At 37.7% G+C, this 24504-nt stretch overlaps 1 protein-coding gene across 5 annotated transcripts in view; it reads left to right on the top strand.

Moving 5' to 3' along the window:
- Positions 1 to 22530, top strand: part of sgcd (sarcoglycan, delta (dystrophin-associated glycoprotein)) — a 198833-nt gene extending 176303 nt beyond the window's left edge. For all 5 annotated transcript variants that reach the window (XM_044141632.1, XM_044141629.1, XM_044141630.1 and 2 more), the window contains 2 exons: positions 13472 to 13573; positions 22232 to 22530. In XM_044141632.1, coding sequence (XP_043997567.1) covers positions 13472 to 13573; positions 22232 to 22492 — 363 coding nt within the window. In that variant the 3' untranslated portion in view covers positions 22493 to 22530. The remainder of the gene's footprint in view (positions 1 to 13471; positions 13574 to 22231) is intronic.
- The last annotated feature ends 1974 nt before the right edge of the window (positions 22531 to 24504 follow it).

Raw genomic sequence — 24504 nt, 5'->3', positions numbered from 1 at the left:
TTCTTTTCCCGTCCAGCTCTATTTAAGGTGCCTATGTCTACCACTTGGGGCTTTTCAGGACTGAAAGAAAAGCATGAACTAGGTTTATTTTTGTTTGTTTGCTTTTCCATGTTGACAAGAATCTCTTTATGTAAGATGATAATAGGATGATGTAATTCTAAAGATGGGTAAAAAGCATATAAACCCCTAAAAAAATCACATGAAATCTATGTAACTCATGTATGTAGTGATTCATCCTTTATTTTAGGTTGACTGGATTTCATACACTCTAAACCAGTGTTGCCCAAAGTTAGTCCTCAAGGGCCGACATCCTGTATGGTTTAGTTCTCTCCCTAATTTAACGCACCTGGATCAAATGATGGCTCATTAGAAGAACATTGACCTGCTGAAAAGGTTGTTACTACCAGCAGGGAGAGAACAGAAACATGCAGGATGCTGGCCCTCCAGGACCTACTTTGGGCACCTCTGCTCTAAACTCTTAAAATCTTACAAAGTATTTGGTAGCTGTGATGAAGCTCTGTATAATCTAGTTGTCACCACCAAAGAAAGCAGGTAGAAGGTAACAAAGGATCTTTGAATCTTCTTGTTAGAGATCTGAAACAAATACTGGCATCTTGGGGTCACCTAGTTTAACTGGAAGCCATTAGCTGCTATCTACATACCAACCAAATAGGCTTGCTTTGCTTCTTCAGGGTTTGGATAATCTTCTACAGTGGTGAGCGACAGTAACTACAGGATTTAGCTAAACATGACGCACCACTCATAAACATTATTTCTGTAAACTAAACTAGCTAAGCACTATGACAACCTTTTTTTCTTATGGTAGCTGTTGTTAAATCCATAATTTCAGTTAAGATTATATTTACCTATGAAAGACTGCAACTAACTGTTCTCTGCAGTCCATGTTTTAGTAAATTAGTGCTTTCAAATGTATCTGGAATAGTTAACTTTAGGGAAAGTTAAGTGCACTAGGTATTTATAAAGTTACTAAACTTCCAAACAAAAATTAGCTCTGCATTAGCAGATTAGTGGAAGTGTGCTGACCACTGGTATTCTATAATAAACAGGACCTCTGGATTGAATAGCCTTTTCCTTTATGAAATCAAGTCGACATTCAACATTGCATTCTGTATTTAGTCGGGTTGTTTTTCCAACTAGGAATTGTTTGATATGAAACATGAATAAAAGACTGAAATACTTTCTCGTGGCTCTAAAAATACTCAATGAGTTTTATCAGTTAGTTTTTTTCTACTACGTCAAATGTGAAAAATGGGTGAAAGGGTTTTCTTTATTCTCTCATCTTCATTCTGCCAGTTGTTCTCGGTAAATGTTAATTTCCTCAACATTTACCCAGAATTTCATCAAAATATTTGCTTTAATTAAACTGTTAAGGGCATAAAGATGAAAAAAAATGTTCCTGTTGTTCCTCCATGTTCTTCAAGAAACTGATTTAAACTGATAAATCTAAGCAGCTCCACATGTTACTACAAAAAAAGCAGCAACAAAAAACAGATTTTTTTTTTTTCCACAGGTACACCATGTTTTCCCAAAGAATGGACATGTCTGCTTTTAATGATTTGCGCTCTGGCCTCTTTGCCATATAATTTATTTTTTTTCCCTTAGAAAAACAGCCATAACATCTTTATTTGTCCCAGAGTGAGTAATTATTTTAGCTCCAAAAGGGCAGGCAGTAAGTCATGAACGGGTCAAAACAAGAATCGAAGGAATCATGTCAGGTCAGGAAAGACATCCAGTCCACTTAGAAAGAAGACATCATCTTAGGACCCTTGGAGTCAGCAGCAAAAAAAACAAAGAAGGGGAACTTGAAAGGAGATTTAGAGGATTCAGTTTTAAGGTGATGACTTTGTTCCTGTTGAAAAAAATATCTGGAGTGCAGAGATCTACATTTTCACATCTTTTCTTTACTTTGGAGTAACCTTTGTCTTAAAGGCTTTCGAAACTTCTCCAGATGAGATACATTTTTATTTTTATTCCAGTGGTAACTCGTATTTATGAAACTATAGAAGGAGCCCGTAGGCCAGCGGTGCCCAAAGTCGGTCCTGGAGGGTCAGCATCCTGCATGTTTTAGTTTGCTCCCTGGTTTAACCCACCTCGATCAAATGAATACTGACATGCTGAAAAGGTTGTTGGTACTAAGGCAGGGGTGCCTTAGGCCATAGAAACTTACTCTGATTGCTCAACAGTTCCCACAGTTTTGAATGAAGCTAAAACAATATATTTCTACATTTATGTCCATCATTCCATTCATTTTCTTATACCATTGTTTCTTGTTGGGTCAGGTGGGCTGCTGGTGTCTGTCTCCAGCAAGACATTTCGGGCAAGAGGCAGGATCACCCTGGACAGTCTGTCGCAGCAAATACAAACAAATAAAAATAAAATAAAAAATGTCCATTACCAGGTGTTCTCAAAAGGAGTAGTATTTGAACTTTTTTACGTTAGCCACCATCTTTGCACCCTTTTGCTTGGAAGACTGATATCTGTCTCTAGAGCTGATCTGTTGTCCTGGTGGAAGGTGAACCTCAGGTCTGCATCTGCTAAAATCTCAACATTTTCATTTGGGATTGCTCAGTGTTTTCTTCAGAGGTTTTTGTCTTATTTTTATTCAGCAGTTCTTGGTGCAGCGCCACCACAGGCGAGAGGGTTGAACAGATTTTTCAAAGAGTGATTTGTTTGACACAGTGCAGTGTTGAAGGTAACCACACCAGCAGAAAATGTAACAAATATTGCAATTTTTGTCCCCAATCATACCAAGTCTTCCAGACTGTCAGGTGTAATAATACCACCAAACTTCTCCAGAACTTTGTCCCTGACCTATCTGGTGTGTTACTTGGTCTTCATGATGCCGTTTGTTCACTGATGATCTATGGTCATTGAGAACGACACACAAGCAATTAGTTTCAATGAGGTTTTTTTAGGGGTATCACAGTAAATCAGAGTAAAACATTTTTCAAACTATGCATCATTGTACTTGCATGAATTGCTTAGTGTTGTTACAGTTCATAAAATCTCAGTTCTCAAGACTTGTTGAAATACTGGATAACTGGTCTGGGTTCCTATATGGAAAAGAAAATCCTGGTGCAAGAGGAAGTAGAGCTGAGAGCTTTAATCTTCTTTCTGAAAAAGTGGAAAACTGAAATACTTGGAGACATCTGAATGAAGGCTGAAGTCAGAGAGGTTTGACACGAAGAAGGAGATTTTTAAAACAAATCAAATATTAATCAGGAAGCCAGTGGAGTTGTCCAAAGATGGGAGTGATGGGCTCTTGGGATCAAGTTCTGAAATTGTGCTTTTCTTTAAGGAGTACAAATTTTACTCCTTGCTCTTTACGTATACTTGCACAGTGATTTTAGGTTTGGAGTAAGTAAGAAATGTATTTTGAAAAAGTTTAACCACGCTCCATGAGACGTGGTCGTGACGGTGACCGGACTTTGCTTCTGTCTTTGATGGAACTTTGACACAAAGTACCATTAAAACTGTCAATTAGCCAACTGTAATTATTTAATAATCAAGAGATAATTACAGCAACTTACTGTCAAAGTTACTATCATGTCTAGAGTGTGTGTTGGGAACTTTTATCCCTGTTAAGGCTGGCTGTCTTGAGTTGTCCTTGAATTTAAGACATTAAAGGTTTTCTCTTTTGTTCCATTAAGTTTATTTCTGTCATTTCCACAAGATCAGTTAAAAACTGTCATCTGAGTTCAAACATTCAGAATAAAAAAGGGGAAAAAGCAGATGCAGTTGCCTTATAGACAGCATCTCCTCTAGTGAATATTTCTACCAGTTGGGGCTTCTCAGGACCGAAAGAAGAGCATGAACCAGTTTTTGCCTTGTAGACGGCATCTAAACCCAGCGAAGCTCATCCCATCACTTAGCAATCCAAGTGGAGCTCCAGCAAGTTTGGTCAGCTGGTATTACTGCCATAGCCGCTGTATAATGGCTGCTGTAAATGTCAAGTATTATGTTGTTGTGTTGACATACCATCCAGAAACCACTTGCTAGATTTTTTTTTTCTTTTACCCCTCCAGGGGCTCTTTTGTGGGCTCTAGTGTCCATTATTTGAAATTGGGCTGACAGGAAAGGGGAAAGGAGAGGGGGGAAGACATGCTGTAAATGTCAACGGGTCCGGGAATCGATTCATGGAAGCGAAGCCTACCCGGTAAATCCACGGACAGAGGAGGATGTTGATTTTCAGGTTCAGGTGGTGTCAGAAGTCCGAAGGAGGAGAAGATGAAGCAACAATGTTTGCTTAATTTTTACTCTTTTGAGGAACGATTCGACTAGATTAAATTGTTTAATCCACAGTCATAGCGCAACGCTCTGGAAGAGCGGCAGATGCTAGCTACCAGGTGACCCATCAGCTCTCCAGTTCGGTAAATATCAAAGAAGGTCATAAACTGACGAGCCGCCAGAACCGCACACGGTAAAAAGCTCCACCAGGATCCAAACCGCTCTTAGAACTATGGGAGGTTCAAACTCCTGTCATTCATTTTTAGCGTACAGAAAAAGCGCCAAGCTGCCAAATAAACAAAAGCAAATTGACCAATAAGTTTGCTTTTGACACGTGTCAAAACATGTCATAACAAGATGTTTTGACATATAAGATCTTTTTTCTCTCCACAATTTTTTTAATTGTAAAGAAAGTTTGATAATAAAAATTTCAGAAATTATTCTTTTCTTTTTTTACTTCAAGGAAAATCTTAAGGTTGGCAGAGTGGGTGCAGCCGTACAGCTGCAGACGCTGCAGCCCTCCGATAAAATCCTGCAGGCGTCTACACAGTTCTGAACTTTAACCATAGAAAATAGTTTTATGCATAAACCAATTTATTTAAAATATTTTTTGTAGTTTACTTTTTATTAAAAAAAATATATATATAAACAAATGTTATTAATTCAATGTAAAAACATTAAATTAAATAATTTTGTTAGCATTGCTCCCTAATGACAACGGCTATTTTTAGAACTTGCTCCGCGGGCATCGAGTTGGTGACCCCTTGTATAAACAATAGAGCTATCCTAACCTGTCCAACAAAGGTCATCTATGCAGCTACATGTGTCTACAGGTTATGTTCATAGTGCTGAGTTCTTCCTGTGACTAATCAGTGTTTCTGTGAGTATAGTTTCCCTTTGGAGCAAATTCTGCCTAAATATTAAGACACAATGAAGAGGAACCTATATACACTTTTCTAAAGTCTGATGGAACTTTACTGTCTCATCTTTCAGATGGTTTTCAGTCCTTAAATGTAAACAAAATCAACTTCACGTCTGCGTGTTTGTTATTCCATCAAGTGAGTGGCAGCGTATGTTCCGTCTCTTTGCTGCTCTCTCATCCACTGACCCGAGCCAGCAGGCTTTACTTTCACCCTTCAATCACCGTCGGTGTGAAGTCCTTGATGGTGGACTGGTGTTGGCCTCCGAGGGCCGTGGCATTCATCCCAGATGAAGATGGAGTTAATAGGAAATCTATCGGCCTCTGTGACACTGACAACTGGCGGCTGCAGGCGGAGGCAGCAGAGGTGGCGCCTCTGAAAAGCCTCGCTGCTGTTCTCTATCGTTTCATGAAAGCAAACATTCTGCTCTGACATCTAACCTGGAACCACACCATGTTTTTCTGCTTGAATTACTTCTATGGAAATCATCAGTAGGAGATGTGGGATAAATACGGATTGCTATTATTCTAAGCTGCCCTGTGTATGAGATTTTTTTTTTTTTCGAATAAATAAAGTTTCAAGCAGACAGAAGGTCCAAAAGGAGTTTGATGGCTGAAATCTTTGCTTCCCATTCCTGAGAGGAAAAGTCTAATAAACCATCAAATCAACATTTGACCCTACAGGGTTGTTGATATGATTTCACCAGAAATGTTTATAGAGGCAATAAAGCAGCAGCAACTGTGTGCTAACCTTGTGTTCGTATTGACCAAAGTTAGAGAGAAAGGCTTCACACTGGAGCTGGGCGACACGACTTAAAAATAAAATGTCAGATGTTTTCATACCCTCATCAGATGTCTGATTTAATACATTTTTATTCTCACTTTTCTTTTAATGTGAGAAAAGAACCATTCAAAGAGTTGATGTTTCTTTACATATTTTGTAGCATTGCCTGTGGGTCAGTAAAGGGGTTTCCATCTAGAATCTAATGGTGTTTGGCGTTGATAAAAAGCTGCACAAATGTACTTTGACATTTTGAACAGTTTATGAATGGTACAATTGTTTCCATGCAGACTGATTTTTCCAAATGACATCAGGAAGAGCAGCAGATGCTTAAAGGTCCACAACAACTTTGTCCACTCATGAACATATGGAGTCGTTACTCTCTCCTCTCTTTACTCCTCTTTCTCTCTGTTTATCTATTTTACTCAGTCTTATCTCACCCTGACTCCATCAGGACCACCTTCCCCCCCGGCCTGCTCTCCTCCCTTTCATCTTTCATTCTTTGGTTCTTTCTCTGCCAAACTCCCACCTCCGAAGGCTTTCTCATCCCGTTGATGGATGATGCGGCGCCGCATTGAGGGCCTCAATCAGAGCAGGGAGGAGGAGGATGAAGAGCAATCTCAAAGCCAATTCGGCTGATAGCCATCGCAGGGTGTTGCTACATGACGCTGCAGCTATCAGCCGCGGAGCAACAGAAAGAGAGCAAACCTCTGCAAGATGCTGCTCCAGGTGGCTCTTTGCTCCAACAGTATAGAAAAACTTTGCTGGTATCAAAGAGACAGGATGTAAAATGTATTAGTTTGGAGTGGAGCCATGTTGGCCCCAACTGGCTGATTGAAAGAACGCTCGATGAGATCCATTGTTGCTTGCTGAACGCGGCGTCTTTTTACCATCTGAGTGCTTCTTGGCAAATGGTGCGCAGGTGACCAAAGCCTTTGTTTATTTGCATCTGAAACAAAAAAGCTGAGAATGCTGGTATATGAGGGAATAAACAAGAGTCAGTACTCCTACATTATTCACAATTCATTTGCTTTGTAGTTGGGAGATTTTCAGAAAATCGAGCTCCAAAAATTACAAGCTTAAAGATGGCAGATGAGGGGTGTCCAAAGTGTGGCCCGGGGACCATTTGTGGTCCTTGGACACTTTTTTTTTTTTTTTTCTGGCTCCCAACTGCAGTTCAAACTTTGACAAAGTAAGTAATCAATTGTTGTATTGATTATTCTGACAACCTATTATTTGGAACTTATCCACAGCTTATTTTATACAATATTAGAAAAATGTTTAAAATTCAAATAAACAAATGGCTTGACTCCTTTGTTAATAAAAAAATAAATTTCTTATTGCCCAGAAGGCAATAATGTAGCATTTTTTTTTTGTGAGCACTTGAACATTTGCAGCAATTTGCAAAGGATGCATTTTCAGCTAAAATATACTTCTAACATCAACATGTGAAAAGCTCAGCCTTTTTGCTCGTCTTAACATCAATAGTTTTTTGAATTAACCAACTAAGAACTTGATAGCAAAAGTTGCTTAGCATGTGATTTTATAGAATTTAAACCAGATAAAGCAAAACAACTGTTCAACTTGAGGAGTTCAGAGTGGAACATATTTATAGACAAAGAGTTTTTTTATCATCTTAAATGCAAAATGTAATTTTTTTTGTGCAGTTTTGGCTTACTTAAACTTACTTACATAAACATGCTGTGGACATGGTGTTTCAAAAGAGGCCCTTTTCAGACAAAAGTTAATTAATTTATTTTAGTTGATGATTATTTCAATCATCACTTAATGATGATTAATTGTTTCAGCCCTAAATCTAATGATCCACACTGGTTCAAATAACAACTCCTGCATCCAGAGTTTACCTTTAAGTTACTAAAACACTGTTTATCTGAGTTGTTTGTTTCCAGGAGCTCTCTGTGAGTTATTTTAAGCAGCAGCAGCTTCATGGTATCATTATAGCTGTAATAACGGCCTTCAGCAGCAGAGTGTGAGAACGTTCAGCAGTTTCTTTTCTCACTCCTGGGTGGAACAGTTCAAACACTTGATCCCAGAAGACCTCGTCTTGCGTAGGCGTATTCAAACACAGCTTTCACCTTTTAAACATGCGGAGCTGTGATTAGTGTTCGATGTGCAAAAAGTCCGACTCCTTGTAATATTTCCCTAAGAGACGTCTATATTTGCTTTAGCCTCGGGTGGCAGCTTGATGCGTATCGAGCAGACACTCGATAAGAGGCCGAGAGCTCAGTGTTATTGACAGCAGCGCGTCCTGGCCCTCTGAAGGTGTCGGCTATACAGAGCGGGGAAGAGAGAGGTGGAATGGATACCGATAAGAGGACAGATATGAGCACAGGGTTAGCATCAGTCTTTATATTTCTGCTCCTGGTTTTCCTTTCTGTTTGTGGTGCACTGGGTCAAATAAATCTGTAGAACAACAGAGGGAACCAGAGACCCAGATGGTATTTTACAAGACATTTTTCACTTGCTCCAAACTGAAACAGAGTTCAAACAAAGACCACACAGAAAAATACTGTAACTTTACTTTGGCTGTGTACACACAGCAGATGTTTATGCTCAATTTTGATTTTTTTGGTGAAATTCTTGGAGATGTTTATACTACTAATGCGATTGAAATCCAGCTTCTGTGTTAATAACTTACAAAACAAAAATGACCACCATGCACAGACAAAGAAGACAGACGTCACACAGCAGCGCGTTGTTTACAGAAGCAATAATGGATGAATCGATTTGAAGGTTTATTCACCAAAATACACATTAAGATTTTGTGTTTTTTCTGTGTTCCTTTAAAAAGACAACAAAAACACAAAATCCTACCAAATATCTTTGGTCTAGTTTCCAGTATAAATGGCTTTGAACACTTGAAATAAGACAAAACTAATTTACAAATGACTTTTCAGCAAGATATTGGAGTTTGTTTCAAGTCAGTCGTTCCTTAATATTGGTCAAAATAATTTTACTTATAACCTGGGAAAATGTCTGGCTTTAAGTGAAATAATCTGCCAGTGGAATTAGAACTTCCATCCATTCATCCATTTTCTGTACACTCTTGTCCTAGTGGGGTCAGGAGAGTGAACATTTCAGGCCACAGAAGGGGTCACCCTGGACAGGTCACCAGTCCATTGCAGGGCAACACAGACAGACAGGAGAAACAACCATGCACACACACACACTCACACACACTCACACCTAGGGAGAATTTAGAGAGACCAATTAACCTGACAGTCATGTTTTTGGACTGTGGGAGGAAGCCGGAGAACCTGGAGAGAACCAACACATGCACAGGGAATCGAACCCAGGACCTTCTTGCTGCAAGGCAACAGTTCTACCAACTGCACCACTGTGCAGCCCTGGAATTAGTACTTTTTCATCAATATTAAGAAATTATTTATTAAAACAAGCTCCTGCATTTTTCCAAAAGGTTACTTGTTTTGCAACATTTATTTCAAGTGTGCGAAGATCTTTGAACTAAAATAGAGCAAAAATGCTTGGTGAGGTTCATGTTTTTGCAATGTAATAAAATATTACCTTGGGGATGAATACAAGCCTCACCACCATGTTTCTACATACATCATTTTAATTTATCAACACTTACAAAAAAGTAAAAATGAACCATCTTGGAGCTGAAATGCCGCTGACCTATGGCTGCACACTTTGAGCATGAGTAATGACGAACAGCAATCTGTCTGCGTTGTAAAATCGTGACCGTATGAATGCAGTTGAGAAAGTCCCAGCGTGGCCAGAGATGGAGGGGGGGACAGATTCAGAACTGCAGAAACAGATGGATGGTCTTTATTGTCCCAGCATGGACCTATTCATGGCCTGCACATGTTCATGCTTCACAGAGGGAAAAAAAAGCCCAAAGCAGTCTCAGAAATGTCCATTTATGAAAGGGAAGAACACATGTGAGTTTCATTTAGGTCATGAAGATACGAGGGTTTTCTTAGGAACTAATGGTATGTGGCAGGAGCTGGAGAGCAACGAGTTAAAGGAAAACCTCAGAGTATCTATGCTGGTCACAGTTACCTTCAATTATTCATGGCTGCTCAGCTCAATGGGCCGCCTGCAGTGATCAAAATAAAAAGGGTGCAAGATCAGGAAGGAAGCAGGAATACAGCTAGTTCAGCGTCTGAGCAGATCTTTGAGCTCTTTTTGTCATCTTCATGTTCTATCTTGACCAATACTCATTTTTTTTAAAATTGAATAATTCACTTTGTGAAATCTACAATGTAAAATCTGCAGCTTGCATCAGTAGCGGGTGAGTAAAAGTGTAATAATACAAAAATATACATGTATTTCAAAGTCCTTAATGTACTGACTTTGCCAAAAGTTCAGTACAAATATTCAACATATTTGCACATGGCTTTTAAATACGCCGATTTTCACTTATTGTTGATGATGGCAGAGAAATTTAATTATTGGACATGTACATAATTAATTATTATGCTGCGTTTTCACCAATTAACAAAACTGTTAAATCATACTTTGTCACATCAACCTGACCAACTCTCTTTATTGGAGAGTGGTTAGATAGGAAAGTAATGAGAGAAAAGGAAGACATGTGGCGACGGTCATCAGGCTGGACTCGAACCTATATGTGGGTTGTGTGTTAACCCTGAAACACCGCAGTGCCCCTGGATGATGGATTTAACAAAATCATTTACCAGTTTTGTTTATCCTTTATTATTGTAATGCTTTTGAGATGCTGAGTCTATGTTGGAAACTGGCAGTGGTGGTCACCTCTAACTGAGAAGTTAGTTGTGCTAACCCTAAAGTGGTAATCATAAACCCTAGTTCTGGTAATGCTAAAGTGCTACACCAAATGGTTTTTAGAGTAAGATAATGCTAAAGCACTAATCATGAGATATTAGTTCCACCAACACTAAGGTACTATCCCAACATGCTCTTATTTTGGAGGAGCTAATGCTAAAGTGTTAGATTCAGTCTTGTTGATACTCACATTTGTTAAAGGCACAACATGTTTTACAACGTAGTGTATTGCCCTCTACAGAGTCAAATATGTTATTGCACACCTACCTGTAAGTGTGAGCTTCAGTATATAAAGGAAAGAAACAGTCATTATGAATGACAGCAGTGGATGAATACTTCTTTGCCTCTGCCTTCTCCTTTCCCAAGCTGCATCCACTCACCTGCAATTAGCTCTTCTGGTTTTGTCATTTTTACATTTTTCTCCATAATTAAGCTTGTCTTTCTCTTTCACTCACTGCTGGATTCTCTCTTATTCCTCCTTATTGTTTTCATTACTTCATTTGTCTTTCTGTTTCCCGAGCTCCATACAAGTTTCCTTTTATATATATATTTGTTTTAGTAAAGAAAGGACACTTTCTGAAAGACCACCCACTTAAACATGACAAAATGTGATTTTAAAATCACTTTTTGTGTTTGTTTTGGTTACATGTGATCACCAACAACCTAAACATCTATTGTGATTTCTTATGACACCTGTCCCAAAAATAGCTGCACCATCTCTTACTCAGGCCTCCTGAAATTCTGAAAATAAGCAGATTTTTTCACATTTTTTTCATCTCTGTTTCCTATTTAACCAGGAAGTTAAGCTGCAGCCTCTCTCCTGCCAGGAAGTGCTGCTCCAGCTCGTCTTAGTGCGGGTGACAGAGCTGATCTGTGTTTGCTTCTCGTTGGGTTTCATCATCAAACTTTGGGGAAATTAAGTAGCAGGAACAGCAAGGAGATGTCTCGTGATTCCCAACTGGAATAATTCAGTATTTCTCTTGCTCTGCTGCGACCAAGGCCCATAAATTTTAATATATTTTACGCAGTGTGTGTGGACAGGATTATGTTTTTGGATCATCCTCAGTAAGTTTGGGATCTCATTCTGCTGGTCAGAACCTGATGAGTCAAAGGATGAATGAAAACAGAAAGATGGACCCTTTTTATTACACGTTTTGATATTTTTGTAACAATACAGTGGATCATAACATATCAAAATCTAAGCATTTCTATGAAATGCTCTTTGTGTATTCCATCATCATTACTGCTGGGTCAACAGTGTTTACCTTGAACTTCCTGCAGGTAACACTGAAATGTTCAGTGCTCTAATTCAGGGAATAAACTTCCTGTCTTCTTTCCTCTCTTCTAGTGTTTATGCAGATGTAGGGAATTATTTCAGCACCTGCTGAGGGCTTGAAAAAATTAATTTTCCATAAGCAGCATGCAGAAGCTTTTGGTGTTTTTTTCCGTTCAGCGAAACAAAATTGTCCTTTAAAGGCTTCTGTTTGGAGACGTGAACATAATCAAAAGGTTTGGAGGAATTCATGTGGCTATTTTTTTTTTGTTGTGGAGCTCAGTGAGCGTTTGAAATCAATTCCACATGCTTTGGTTATTTTTGGAATTATAAGTTTTACCACCCAGGATGAACTGTGACAGAATGGGATGTAATTTGGTCGGAATGTGGATGAGGGTTGGGTCTGAAGCCGCCTGACGTCTGACAGTTAGATATGGAGGGGGCCGAGATACAGGAGACGTCAACGTTTCATTTGCGCGAGTGACGGTTTGCATGAGGCAGAGACTCGTTAACGGCTCCTAAGCCAAAATCTGACTGTCAACAATCTGATGCAAAACCTGGTGCAAAATGTCCCACACATTCCTGTTTGCATGCCAGTAATAAAAAAGTACGACAGGCATTATTGTTATTATTAGTTTTTTGACAACATTATTATTAATATTATTATTTTTATTGGCAGTAGTAATAGTAGTAGTAGTAGAAGAATTAGAATTTTATTATTTTTCTAATTAGTAATAAAAATACAAAGGTCATTATTATAAAACATTATTTTTTGAAGAAGAGTATTAATAATAATTTAATTAAAATTATTAAGATCACAAGACTATAATTATCATTGTTGTTTTTTAATAAAGTAATTATCATATTTAGTGTTGTGTACAACAGCAGAAGTATGAAATAGATGAGCATCAAGTAAAAAATGTTAGATGTTCAAATCCAGAGATCACAACAAATCAATCAACAAAAAGTGAGTACAACAAAAGCTAAAATGAAATTATGCATCATGATCTTTGTATTTGCCTTGTCGAGACCCTGCCCCACAAATGTGTTGTAAATAAAATATTTCTAAGGCAGCCAAAAAATGTTTATGTTTATATATTGTTTTTGACAAAGTTTCAAATGTATGTATGGTTAAGAATTATAGAATCCCATTTTTATTTTTCCCATCCATTTTAGATCTCGATCATTCTGGTTACCCACTTGATTGTGTGAAATACACAATTGGAGAAAAATTGTTTTATCAATGCGTGCTTTTTCAAAATTCAAAAATTAAAGATTCATTTTTTTAAAAAGAAAAAGAACAAAAGAAGTTTCTAGAGATGGACCGCTGGGTTCGTCCAGAGCAAATTTTGTGTTCATCTGCTGTAGAAATTGCCCATTTATGTTAAATATAAAATGTTATTATTTGGGAAGAGATGTTTTCTAAATTGAACTAAGCATGGCTGCTTCTTGTTCCCGACAGGACGGCATGGGCAACCTGAGAATAACAGAAAAGGGCGTGAAACTGGAGGGAGACTCTGAGTTCCTCCAACCTCTCTATGCCAAAGAAATCCGGTCCAGTCCAGTAAGTAACCTCCATGTTTTTAAGACATGAATGCCAGACAGAGCTTACACTGTCTACTGTTACACTGACTTATATATATATATTCATATGTGTGTGTGTATCTTTTTGTTCCATGGATGTTTTTGTCACAATTTATCTTTATTTCCTTTAGATTTGTTGTTAATACATGATTTCCCAATTTTTTTTAAAAGATCCATGTTTGGTTCTGGATGAGTCCAAATGGTCTTTGGCCTTTTGACCAAAGAATATTGTGTAACACTAGAGATATTATTTCATGTAGATGGTGTAATAACTCTCATTTTGTCAAAAAAAATTAAAAAATAAAAAATCATTCGGCTTTGAACCAATGATTCAAATCAGGACTGTCTGATTTATTTACATTGGTTCTATCAATATGAAATATACCATTTAATGATTTTAACATTAAAGGTGTGATTATTTTCTTTTTTAATGAAAGAAAAGAAAAAACTGAAAGTAGGGGGGAAAGAAAAAAAGAACAGATTAAAATTGTGAAAAAAGAGAAAAAATACAATAGAGGAAAAAGGAAAAAATTAGAAAATGTGAAAAGGAAAAAGAGGAAAAGCAGGGAAAGGAAGAAAAAGAACAAAAATAGAAAAAAGGAAAAAAGAAAAGGGAATAAAATGAAAAAAAAAGCATAGGGGAAAAAAGGAAAAAGTAAGAAGAAAAAAGAGGAAAATTTTAAAAAGTCAAACAGAGGGAAGGAAAAGAGAGAAAGAAAAGGGAATAAAAGTAATAATGGATGAAGAAAAAATAGAGAAAACAGAAAAAACACAGTGGGGTCATGACTGTAAAATGGCTGGATTACTTCATAACTAGATGATAGAATTCATCTTTCCCTCCGTATGAAGAAAAGACTGGGTCGGTTGTTCAGTCAGGACGGCCGTGTTGCAGTCCAACCACGTTTCATCAGAGGTCATGACCCGACATTTCCTGTTGAATATCACATGATAGGAATCTCTGATCAATACGACTCCATCCTCAGGTACAACGTCAGACTCTACAGGTGTACACGTAAATAAAATGTTGGGCTTGCGGTTTTAGGGCCTTTGTTTTGTTTTCGGTGTTCCTTCCTGTTGCTCCCACAGCAGCTACAGGAAGATGCCAGGGAATTGGAAGAGATGGAGGCAGATAAAGAGAGAGGCACAATCTCCCTCCCTCTCTTCTGTAATAATCTCTGTGTGCAGGTAGCGGACGGAGGGCTTGATAATGCAGGAGAGGCGCGCTTTATCTCTGTTGTCTGGGGGCTAACGTGAGCTGAGGGAGAGAATGACTGATGGAGGCGGGAGAGCAGAGGGGAGCAGAGAAACAATGGAGAAGAAGAAGAGACGGTGATAGAGACAGAAGCAGGGAGACAGATGGTGGAGGACTGAATTAGAACCAGAGAGACAGGAAGCAGGCGACTCTGGTTTGACAGAGCAACTAAATCATGCACAACATCTTCGCAGCAAAATTGAAATTAAGTCCGGAGTTCTCCAGGAAGCAGATCCAGATAACATGGATAATCTCCCCTGTGCACAATTTGGCACCCTGTTGAAGCGGCTTGATTTGGCTCAGGCCAACATGTGAGCATATCTATCAACATGCGATAAATACAGAACATTAGCTGGCAGGTACATTAAAGATGGCTGCAGACTGTTTTAGTCCCCCTCATAAAATATACATATTTATTGCTGCCAGAAGAGTATTGGAAGTGGAGATGATGTCTACTCCGATTAAACTGAGAGGGAAGATGAATATTAAATCAGGACTAAGAATAGGAAAATGGATAAGGGTGAAGAGAAACAAAACAGCCGAGGTGAGAGGAGCTGTATGGAAACATCCAACATGTAGAGCCAGGTAAAAATGGTCAATTCAAGATTAAATCGAGTTGAAAAGGAATCTAAAAGAGAAATTTCTGCAAAACGTCCTGGCCTCTAGAAGTGTGTAACACTGCATCTTTTGGTCTCAATTCCATACCAAATAAATACAGGATGTTGCTGATTCTGATACTTATTATTTAAGTTTGCTATATTGTCAAAGTTTTGACTTTTAGGTGTTATCTAAAGGTATCTAAATATCTAAAGGTTTTCTTTTAAATATTTTTTTCAAACCTAGGACAGCGTTTGGACAAAGTTTACACAACTTCTCTTCTAAACCAATAACCAATACGTTGTTCACTTCGAAGGCCGATAACTGATAACAACCGATGACATACATGGACACAAGAAAGGCTAGTGAGTAAAAATGTAAAGACATGACATCAGTACTCTAAACAATCACAAATACTGTTAACTTTTTAAAATATATGCAATTCTGAAATGAAAAACTATTATAAAGCCAACATTTGCCAAAATATATCAACAGAAGGACTATTATCTATTATCTGAAATTAACATAAATTTGCAAAACGTTAATTACTTATTGATGTGAAAACACACCAACATTAAAAACAAGGTCTCCAGAATTAATCAGAGTAAATACAAAGTGAAAAAATTTATTTCACAAGATCAAAATAAAAACTGCCGACTCACCTCAGGAAAGTTGCGGCGGCTCAGCATGAGAAAACACAGAGTGGCTAATCAAGACAAAATATTTAGAATTTGAGAGTTGAGAAACTAGAATGCAGTTATAAAACTAAATTTCAAAACAGAATCTGAAACTAAAGTATCAACCTTCCCACACTGGTATCAATCTGATACTGACACAGACCTGGTTTTGATATTATTGATATTTTGGATCAATTCCACCTCTAATCTTTTGAGCATTTTCCCAATTTTATTGTCTACTTGGAGACTTTTAGTCTGTTTTGTCTTTAAACTTCATGACCAGACCTGGTGCACAAGGGTGAAATTGAAGACAGGTTGTATTTTACATCCCTCTTTACAAAATTGCTCAACCTCAGTCAGACTGAATTGATCAAAATTCAAGTCTTACCACAGTTTTTCAGTTAGATGTGTGTTCTGGACTTTAACTAACAGACGAGCATGCTAAATGGATGTTTAAAGTTGTCCTGAGAAATTTGGTGCCTTTTTAAAACATTGAATTGTGTCACTTGTGGCTTTCCCTACATACTGCAGTACAAATTGCTGGTATTTTAGGCTTCTGCTTGTGTGACATGTTTAGATTTCAGCTCTAAGTGCAATGGGCCAAACCTTGCCTTAGCAGTATTTTCATTTCATATATAGAGGATCAACTCCACTGTTCAGCATATTTATGGCTGGCGAGGAAACACCTGGTAGGAACATATCACAGCTGAAAGAAATGTATTCACAAAGTGAAATGATGCAGTAAGATTTGAAGCAAATAGAGGTTTCCCATGTCTGGAGTAGATTTACTTCCAGAGATTTTTTTGTCAACTTTATTTGATTATTTTAATTCAACTATCTAGTCTATTTACGTACTTTCAGCATGGGAGCTCTCCTGCTGGGTGTAATAAGATCCCCTGTATTATCAGCAACATCCACAAACAAAAGTACTGCACAGCAAGCCTAAATTCAGACGATTGTTCCTATCCTAGAGAAGATATATTAGAAATGTATTATATGCAGGCACTTAAGGATGCAATTTAGTGCAAAATAATAGGGCAGAAATGTTCCCAGTGTGTGTTCCTCTTTTAGAAATGGAATATATTGAAACAAAAGTCACAAATATTACAAGGTTTCTGCTCTCTGCCTGAGCTGAGCGGAGCCACGAGTAATGAGAGCTAACGAATGAGCAATGAGCTGTCAGCACAATGAGCTTCACACTGTGAGCCAGAGAACTGAGAGAAATATAGTGAAAACTTTTTATTCAGGACCACGCAGTAAATATGGAGAAAGTTCAAATTTAAAGTTATTTCTCACAGTCTGACTGCATGTTTCTACAAATCTTCCTACCTCCTTAGATTTCAGCTAATTCTAAAACCAACTCATAAAGTTGAAGTTTGCCTTCACCTAAAATGGACATAAAAAGCTAATTATGTACTTTAAATTATTAATCTGAACTGTTATTTTTCTATAATTATGAATCATACAGTGCAAATGATTTTATAAATAGGATTTTTCAGTTTATTGTGGATTTTCTGTTATTCACATGATCAAAATATTTATTACAAATAATTTATTTCTTTTGGTGTAAATATTCCACCAAGCTTCGGGCATAATTCTGGATATTTGAATCACAGAACCACACAATTTTTAACAGCATTTTTTTTTTTCTGAATGGGAGTTAAATTATTTTACTTATTGGCTTTATTCTAATTAAGAAAACAAATATATAATATTTTCTGCTTCTGTAAAAAATAAAAAGAAAAATGAAAAAAACAAAGGTTAGCTTTAAGAAAATATTGCAGCTGTATTGGAAATATTATCAAGTATTTTTCTTTTTCAAATATTAGCGTTCTGACAGCCCTATCCCAGAGGTTAAAGTTTTCCATACAACTTGAATCCATCAGAAATCTGCCAAAATATATCAACAGAAGGACTATTGTCTATTATCCTTCTGTTGAAGGATAATAGATATCCTTTGAGATCAACCTGGATCAGTTTCTCTAATCTCACTGGCAGTTGTGGGCACTGATAATTAAAAAAGTTACCTGCGCCAAAGAACTAATCACAAACATTAATCTGCTGTCGTTAAAGCCCTACGCAAACGCAGTGTTTAGCAGAAGCGTTAACTTCAATTCAAATTATATCTGCCCTTTAAAGTCTACAACTCTCAAGCACCAATTTATTTTGACATAAGACACATGTTCCATAAAGCCCTTAGATATTGTATTTATGCTTGTATCTTAATGTCTACAGCTCATGGTTTATTTTCTTCCTGTATGTTTCTTGTTTGAAATTAATATATCTGCATCAAAAGAAGAGAGAATGTGAGGAGAGAAAATGGAATTGCTGCGTAAACAATCTTCACACCTACAAAATAAGAGTATGAAAATAAACATCTGCACTGTAAAAAGTAATAAGTTCACTTTACTTAAAAAAAGTTAGGAAACCGATTGCCTCAAAATCTTCAAGTAAAGTAGCTAAAAATAACTATGTTTAGACCACTCAGATAAAGGCAGTAAACCTGAGTACCGTTAACTCAAAATCATTAATTGGGTTAACTGTAAAATATTCATTCAGACAACTCATGCAATGGCAGTAAACTTGAGTGCCGTTAACTCAAAATCATTAGTAAAGTTGACTATAAAATGTCAATTATGACTACTTCAAATTGTGAGTTATGTCAATTAAGCAGTACTCATAAAAATAAGTTATGCTTACATGTTTAAGAGTTCACATTACTTGCAAAATATCAGGAAACCGATTGCCTTGATATGTTCAAGTAAGATGAACCAAAAGTGTTAAGTTATTGGAACGAAGAGCCAACAGACAACAGTTTGAATGGAAAAAAAATGTTTAATAATTAAACAAGTTTACCTTAAATACAAGGTTCTCAAGTGTGGTTACATACACACTAACCTGGAAACAAAGTTTTCCATAGACTTTTTTTAGGGAAAAAAATGACATGACTTTTTTTCTAGGGTAGCCTTCAATCTAATATTGAATCCTTCAAATGGCCCTCAGTCTTTAAAACTTTGAGAATCCCTGCTTAAATGTCTTTGTTGACTGGTGTGAAACAAAAACTCAATTCTCAATACTAGAGCCCAACATTTATCATAACATTGATAAAGTAAATAGTGAAGTAGTGAAGTGAAGTAATGTTTCTCCTCATTAACATAAAACCATTTAGTAGTCTGCAAATGCAATGATGCTCTCTCCAACAAAAAAAGAATCAAACAAGAAATAAAAATCACTTTTCCAATAAGGGTAAAGGTATCAACGTTGATCCATAATGTCACATCACATTCACTCATTGCATCAGAAGATTTTTGAGTGATTGTATTTTTGGTTTTAGGGATTTATATCCAAGTGAGAGAAGCACCCTTTGGATGAAGTCAAAGGTGTACTTCAGTTGTTGAGGGTACTCCAAATTCAGAGAATAAATAAGTCCAAAGAGCAAGCACATGGCATGTGGAAGATTTCCAAGATCATTCATGACAAGACTTCCTTCCAAAATGATGGCAGTACTTGAAGACTGGAGGTGCAGTGAGTCAGTGGAGGCCTGCCTGTCCTCAGGAATGATGGTCAGGATCCCAATGGGGGTGTGAGACACGTCTGGGTCTTCGCAGTCCTAACAACAATAGAAGCAACACCACAATTACATATCAACATAACACTTCTTTAGGGTGACCAGACGTCCTCTTTTTCCCGGACATGTCCTACTTTTCAGACCTAAAAAAATGTCCGGGGAATTTAAAATCGTCCGGGATTTTGGTCAACTGCCTCAAAACACATTACATAGCTTACAGTGCATTGTGATTACATTGCCACTCCGTCCACTACTCCATTCCAGGTTTCTTTGTATGGCAAAGAGAATCGGCAGCACATACACACATGTGCTGCCGATTCTTGTACCGCTGGTTCTACCCCCACACACCCCGTTGGCGCATGTATGTCCGCCGATTCTACCCCCCCGCCAACGAAAAAAGAAGTGTCCTCCTTTTCAGAAACCCAAATCTGGTGACTCTACACTTCTTCATCACGGCTGCTTCTCCTACAGTTTACAGCTGCCCTACCTATGGCAGTCTACTCATCATAAGCCTTCTATAACAGTACAGCGGCTTTTTAACCCCAACATCTTTATCCTTATCCCTTTTCCTTTTTTTGTTTTGCGCCCCGGACAGCTTTTTTGCTCTGCCGCTCCATCTCGTTGCCACTAAATAAACATGATATTTTCGACTAACGTTAGTCCCAGGCATCGCTAAATCATTACACATAAAGTTAACCTCAAAACCTGGACTTACGGATGAATTATACGGCCGAGATAACGAATATAAGTTTGCTAAAAAACAGTGGGACTTACCGTGACAAAACTTAGCTGCAGCAACCGCCGTATTGTTGACAGTTTGGCGTTTCTTTCAAACACGTCGTCACTCGTCAGTGTCCAATGCGCATGTGCATTCAACGAGAGCTGCCGAATGATGCCGAGTTTTTTGCTGGTTATGCAGATGCGTTTTGCTCACTCATAACTCCAAGTTCGGGTTACTTGCTGCTGATGAGTTTGATTACTTGCCTCAGTAGAAAGTTGTCTTTGCAAAGTTTAAGTTAGTATAGTCAACAGACTAAGCTGGAATGAGTTCAGGTCACTTTTCTTTTTGAGTACACTTTACTTTTACATTTTACAGTGTGACTAATTCTTAACAGTCAATTACGAACACTTAAACATAGAAGTCGGACTTCATTCAACCGAAAGTTTACAAATCATCCAGGTAAATTAGCTCTTTGGAATTTTTCAGGAAAAATTATTTTAAGAGAAGTTAAGTGCGCTAAAACTTTTCAAAGTTGGCAAAAACACTAAATGGCTAAACAAACACTTAGCTTGGCTACTAGCGCATTAGCAGAAGTGTGTCTAAAATGGCTCCAATGTACTTGTGTAATTGTAACTTACTTTGTCCTTGAGGACATCATAGAAAAATCGATCATGAATTCAAAGTTGTGCATCAAATTCTCTAATTATTTTAAAGACTATGGAGGTTTGTTTGTCAAAATGCTTAGTTAATAACCTTCATGCCCCACATTGAGTAAACCACATCTCTGTATCTGCATGATCAAAGTTTAATATGAAACCTCCTTAAATGACTCCAGCTCCTCTGTTGCTTCTTGCTCTCCTTTCTGAGTTCCTCACATTGTTTCCGTTGTTACTTGCGTATCACACATAATGTGTATTTACTCTTGAAACTTCAATAAGTTTAATGTCATCACTAACACAAACACACACACACAAACCCAATCCCTTCCTGGGCTGGGAGAGGAGCACAGTGGTCCGGCCGTTATCTCTAATTAGGAAGTTGACTGAGGCATGAAGATTAACTGGAGAGAGTCCGACGTGGTCAGCATTCACGATCACTCAAAGTACCCTAGGAAAAAGAAAGTTATCAAAAGCAACGGGAGGATGAAAACAGGGCTGGTTTTGACTCTGAAGTTGCACTTTTGTAACTGTACTCACTTCTTTCTGGAGAAACTGTTGTAGTTTAATGATGTGATGGCTCAAAGGCAAAAACTTCAGGGCTCATTTTGGATTTAACCTTAACTCCAACATGCAATTAAAAAACCCAGGAGGAAGTATCACACCAACCCCACAGGGGGCAATAACTGCTGCTTCTCATCAGCTTGGAGAAACTGCAGATAAGGACCCGCCAAACAAGGGTTGAACACGTCTAATGTTCAGGCTTTTGTTTTTTTGACTGGAGAACTGGGTCAAACTCTGGTCCAGAACTTAATTGGTTCAAATCTTCCTTAAAGAACAGGGGCTTTTTTGTATCAATTAATGACTTGGAACAGACAGAAATCACAAGAGGGGTACCCCAAAGTTTAATCCTGGACCCCTTCTTGTTCTAGTTCTGCTGCTGCAGCATGGCTATGGATGGGAAGTTTGGGTTTTTTTGGCAAGTAAAGAAATCGTCTTTTTGTCATCTAGCACTGAATGCATGCACAAAATTTCCATATGTAAACAACATGCATCATATCCCACAAATAAAGGAGCTTAACGTCTAATGGTGGGTTTGTCGGCAGCTCTGTGCTGTTTGATCCAGGCTGAGTGTTTAAATGAATAACGCGGTGAATCTCTCCGCAGGGCCGCCCGCTGTTCCTACAGTCGTCCAGAAACGTCTCGGTCAACATCGTGAACAGCAACAACCAGCTGCTCACGCAGCTCGTCACAGGTAGGACTCAGCAGGAGCCACACCCACTGAGTTCATGGAGCTCATTGATGTTTCAGAGGCCAGATTCCATCAATATCAACACCACATACACCAGACCCGATCTGTCCATCTCACTTCTCTTCACAGTAATAACTGTATTTCATTTACTCCCATCTTGCACACAGAAATTCTGATTTCTTAAAATGGAACATTTAATTGGATCCTTTGAGAAAAAAACTTTATTTTTCTAATATTTACTGGAATTTCTGTTGGGTTTTTTGTTATTGTTTATTTGTTGTGTTTTTTTTATCATGTTATTCCGCCTAAACAAGATTTTTTTGTATTCAGACAATCAATGGTACACATAAACATTTTTACCACTTTTAAAACCCATTCAAATATTACAAGTATTTTGCAATATGCCATCCTTTCTTCTGTCTATTGGACTGACAGTTATTTGTCCTGGTTTTTCTCAGTGATTTACTAAACCAGGTGGGGTGAAAAATAATTAGTGGCCTTTGGGATTATTTTCTGTGGCTCCTGACTGCATTAATCAACACAGTTTATTAATGCAGATGGACACATAAGGTTGTATTTTTCTTGATAAATTTTAATCTTCTTATAATAGAAAATACACAAATTATTCCCCTTTTTTAACCACATTTTACAGCCAAATTCTAATCTGATTGCTGATCGTAGATATCTTTTGATACCAGGAAAATGGAAAATAAAATCCCCCCAAATTTTAGGTGACTGGTTGTCTAAACAATCGTGTTCTGGATCTGTCATGAATTACAGATCCATTTCCTTCAAAAGACAGGCTACTGTGTTTCATTAATGTACTATATGCTTAATTTGTTGTTGAGCAGGTAAAACAAAACCATTTTGTAGTTTTAATGAAGAAAAATTATTTTGTTGCCGGAAAATGCTTTAAACAAAATTGAATGAGTTTTAGAAAATGGATCATATTTGGTATCAGAAGCTAAACTAAAGAGCAAAATCCCCTCTGATTAACTTAACTTGTCAGTCAGTAACTGTATGTCTTGTTTGTCTGGATTTTGGGGGGGTTTTCAATTGAATTTTTTTCACTTGGTGTCTTTACTTTTATTATCTTATAACTCCTAAAAGACCTAGTCCCTATTGATGCTACCTAAAGAGTTGATTCATCATTATAAATTGCAAAATCAGACAAACATAAACCAAGTAAGTATAAATGACATTTCAAATGATGATTTTATTTTCAAACCTGACTCTATGCTGAAATAATCACTCCCATAAACATAATTAATTGTGCTACTCTTAGTGGCAACAAGTCCTGTCAAGGATTTGCAATAACTGGCAAAGAGACTCTTACATCACATTGGAAGGAGTCTGGCCCACTTGACCTTTTCAAATTCAACCTCATTTGAAGATTTTCAATCTACTTGAGGTCACTTCTAAAATTAGTTGACTTCAAAATTGCCATTTTAAAGAGTTTGACATCTTCCAAGTCAATTTAAGCAGGAGTAAGAGCAGTTTTGTGTTGCAGATATGATATTCTGGGTAATATTAGCTCATCATTTCCAGTTCATTTAAATCTTGTTAATCCTCAGAAATATGCCCTTCATGAGCATAGCCTCCGTTTCTTTTCTTGTACCATAATCACAGTCTCTCCTTTACTTTCTGCACCTGTCACAACCCAAAGGAGATGATGGTGTCGAATGAATGGTGCTCACTCTGTGTGAACAAGCCCGGGAAGTGTCTTTCACATTAGAAAAGGGCGCTGACGTTTGGCTTCTGGCTCTGAAAGAGACACACCCGAGTTCACACGAGTGTTTTTCCCTTCAGATGACTAAGCTGTGTTCATGTTATGATGCGGAACTTGGAATCATCCTGGAGAACGACACAATGAATTGCTCTTCTGTCAATCAGTCACACTGGAAGGCGAGTGTTTTCTGCCGCTAGCTTAAACAAGGCGATTAAGGTCGGACGCATTCGCCTGTGTTTTTCTGTTGGTCATGACACCATGCAGGTATGTTTGCTTGCACCAGAGGTTTCTTTCTCAAATTTGCTGAAGGTTTGTCCTGGCACGTCTTTAGATATTTTTGCGGAAAATCATCAAGTCAGAATATTATGTCTGCAATTTCCGATTATGTTATGATATCAATCCAGTTATTACCTTTTAAAGAGTAGGAGGAAAGCGGGTATGTCTACATTCAGATGGTAC

This window comes from Gambusia affinis, linkage group LG15, assembly GCF_019740435.1.
Source record: "Gambusia affinis linkage group LG15, SWU_Gaff_1.0, whole genome shotgun sequence".
NCBI lineage: Eukaryota > Metazoa > Chordata > Actinopteri > Cyprinodontiformes > Poeciliidae > Gambusia > Gambusia affinis.
This window is presented reverse-complemented; position numbering and strand designations above follow the sequence as displayed.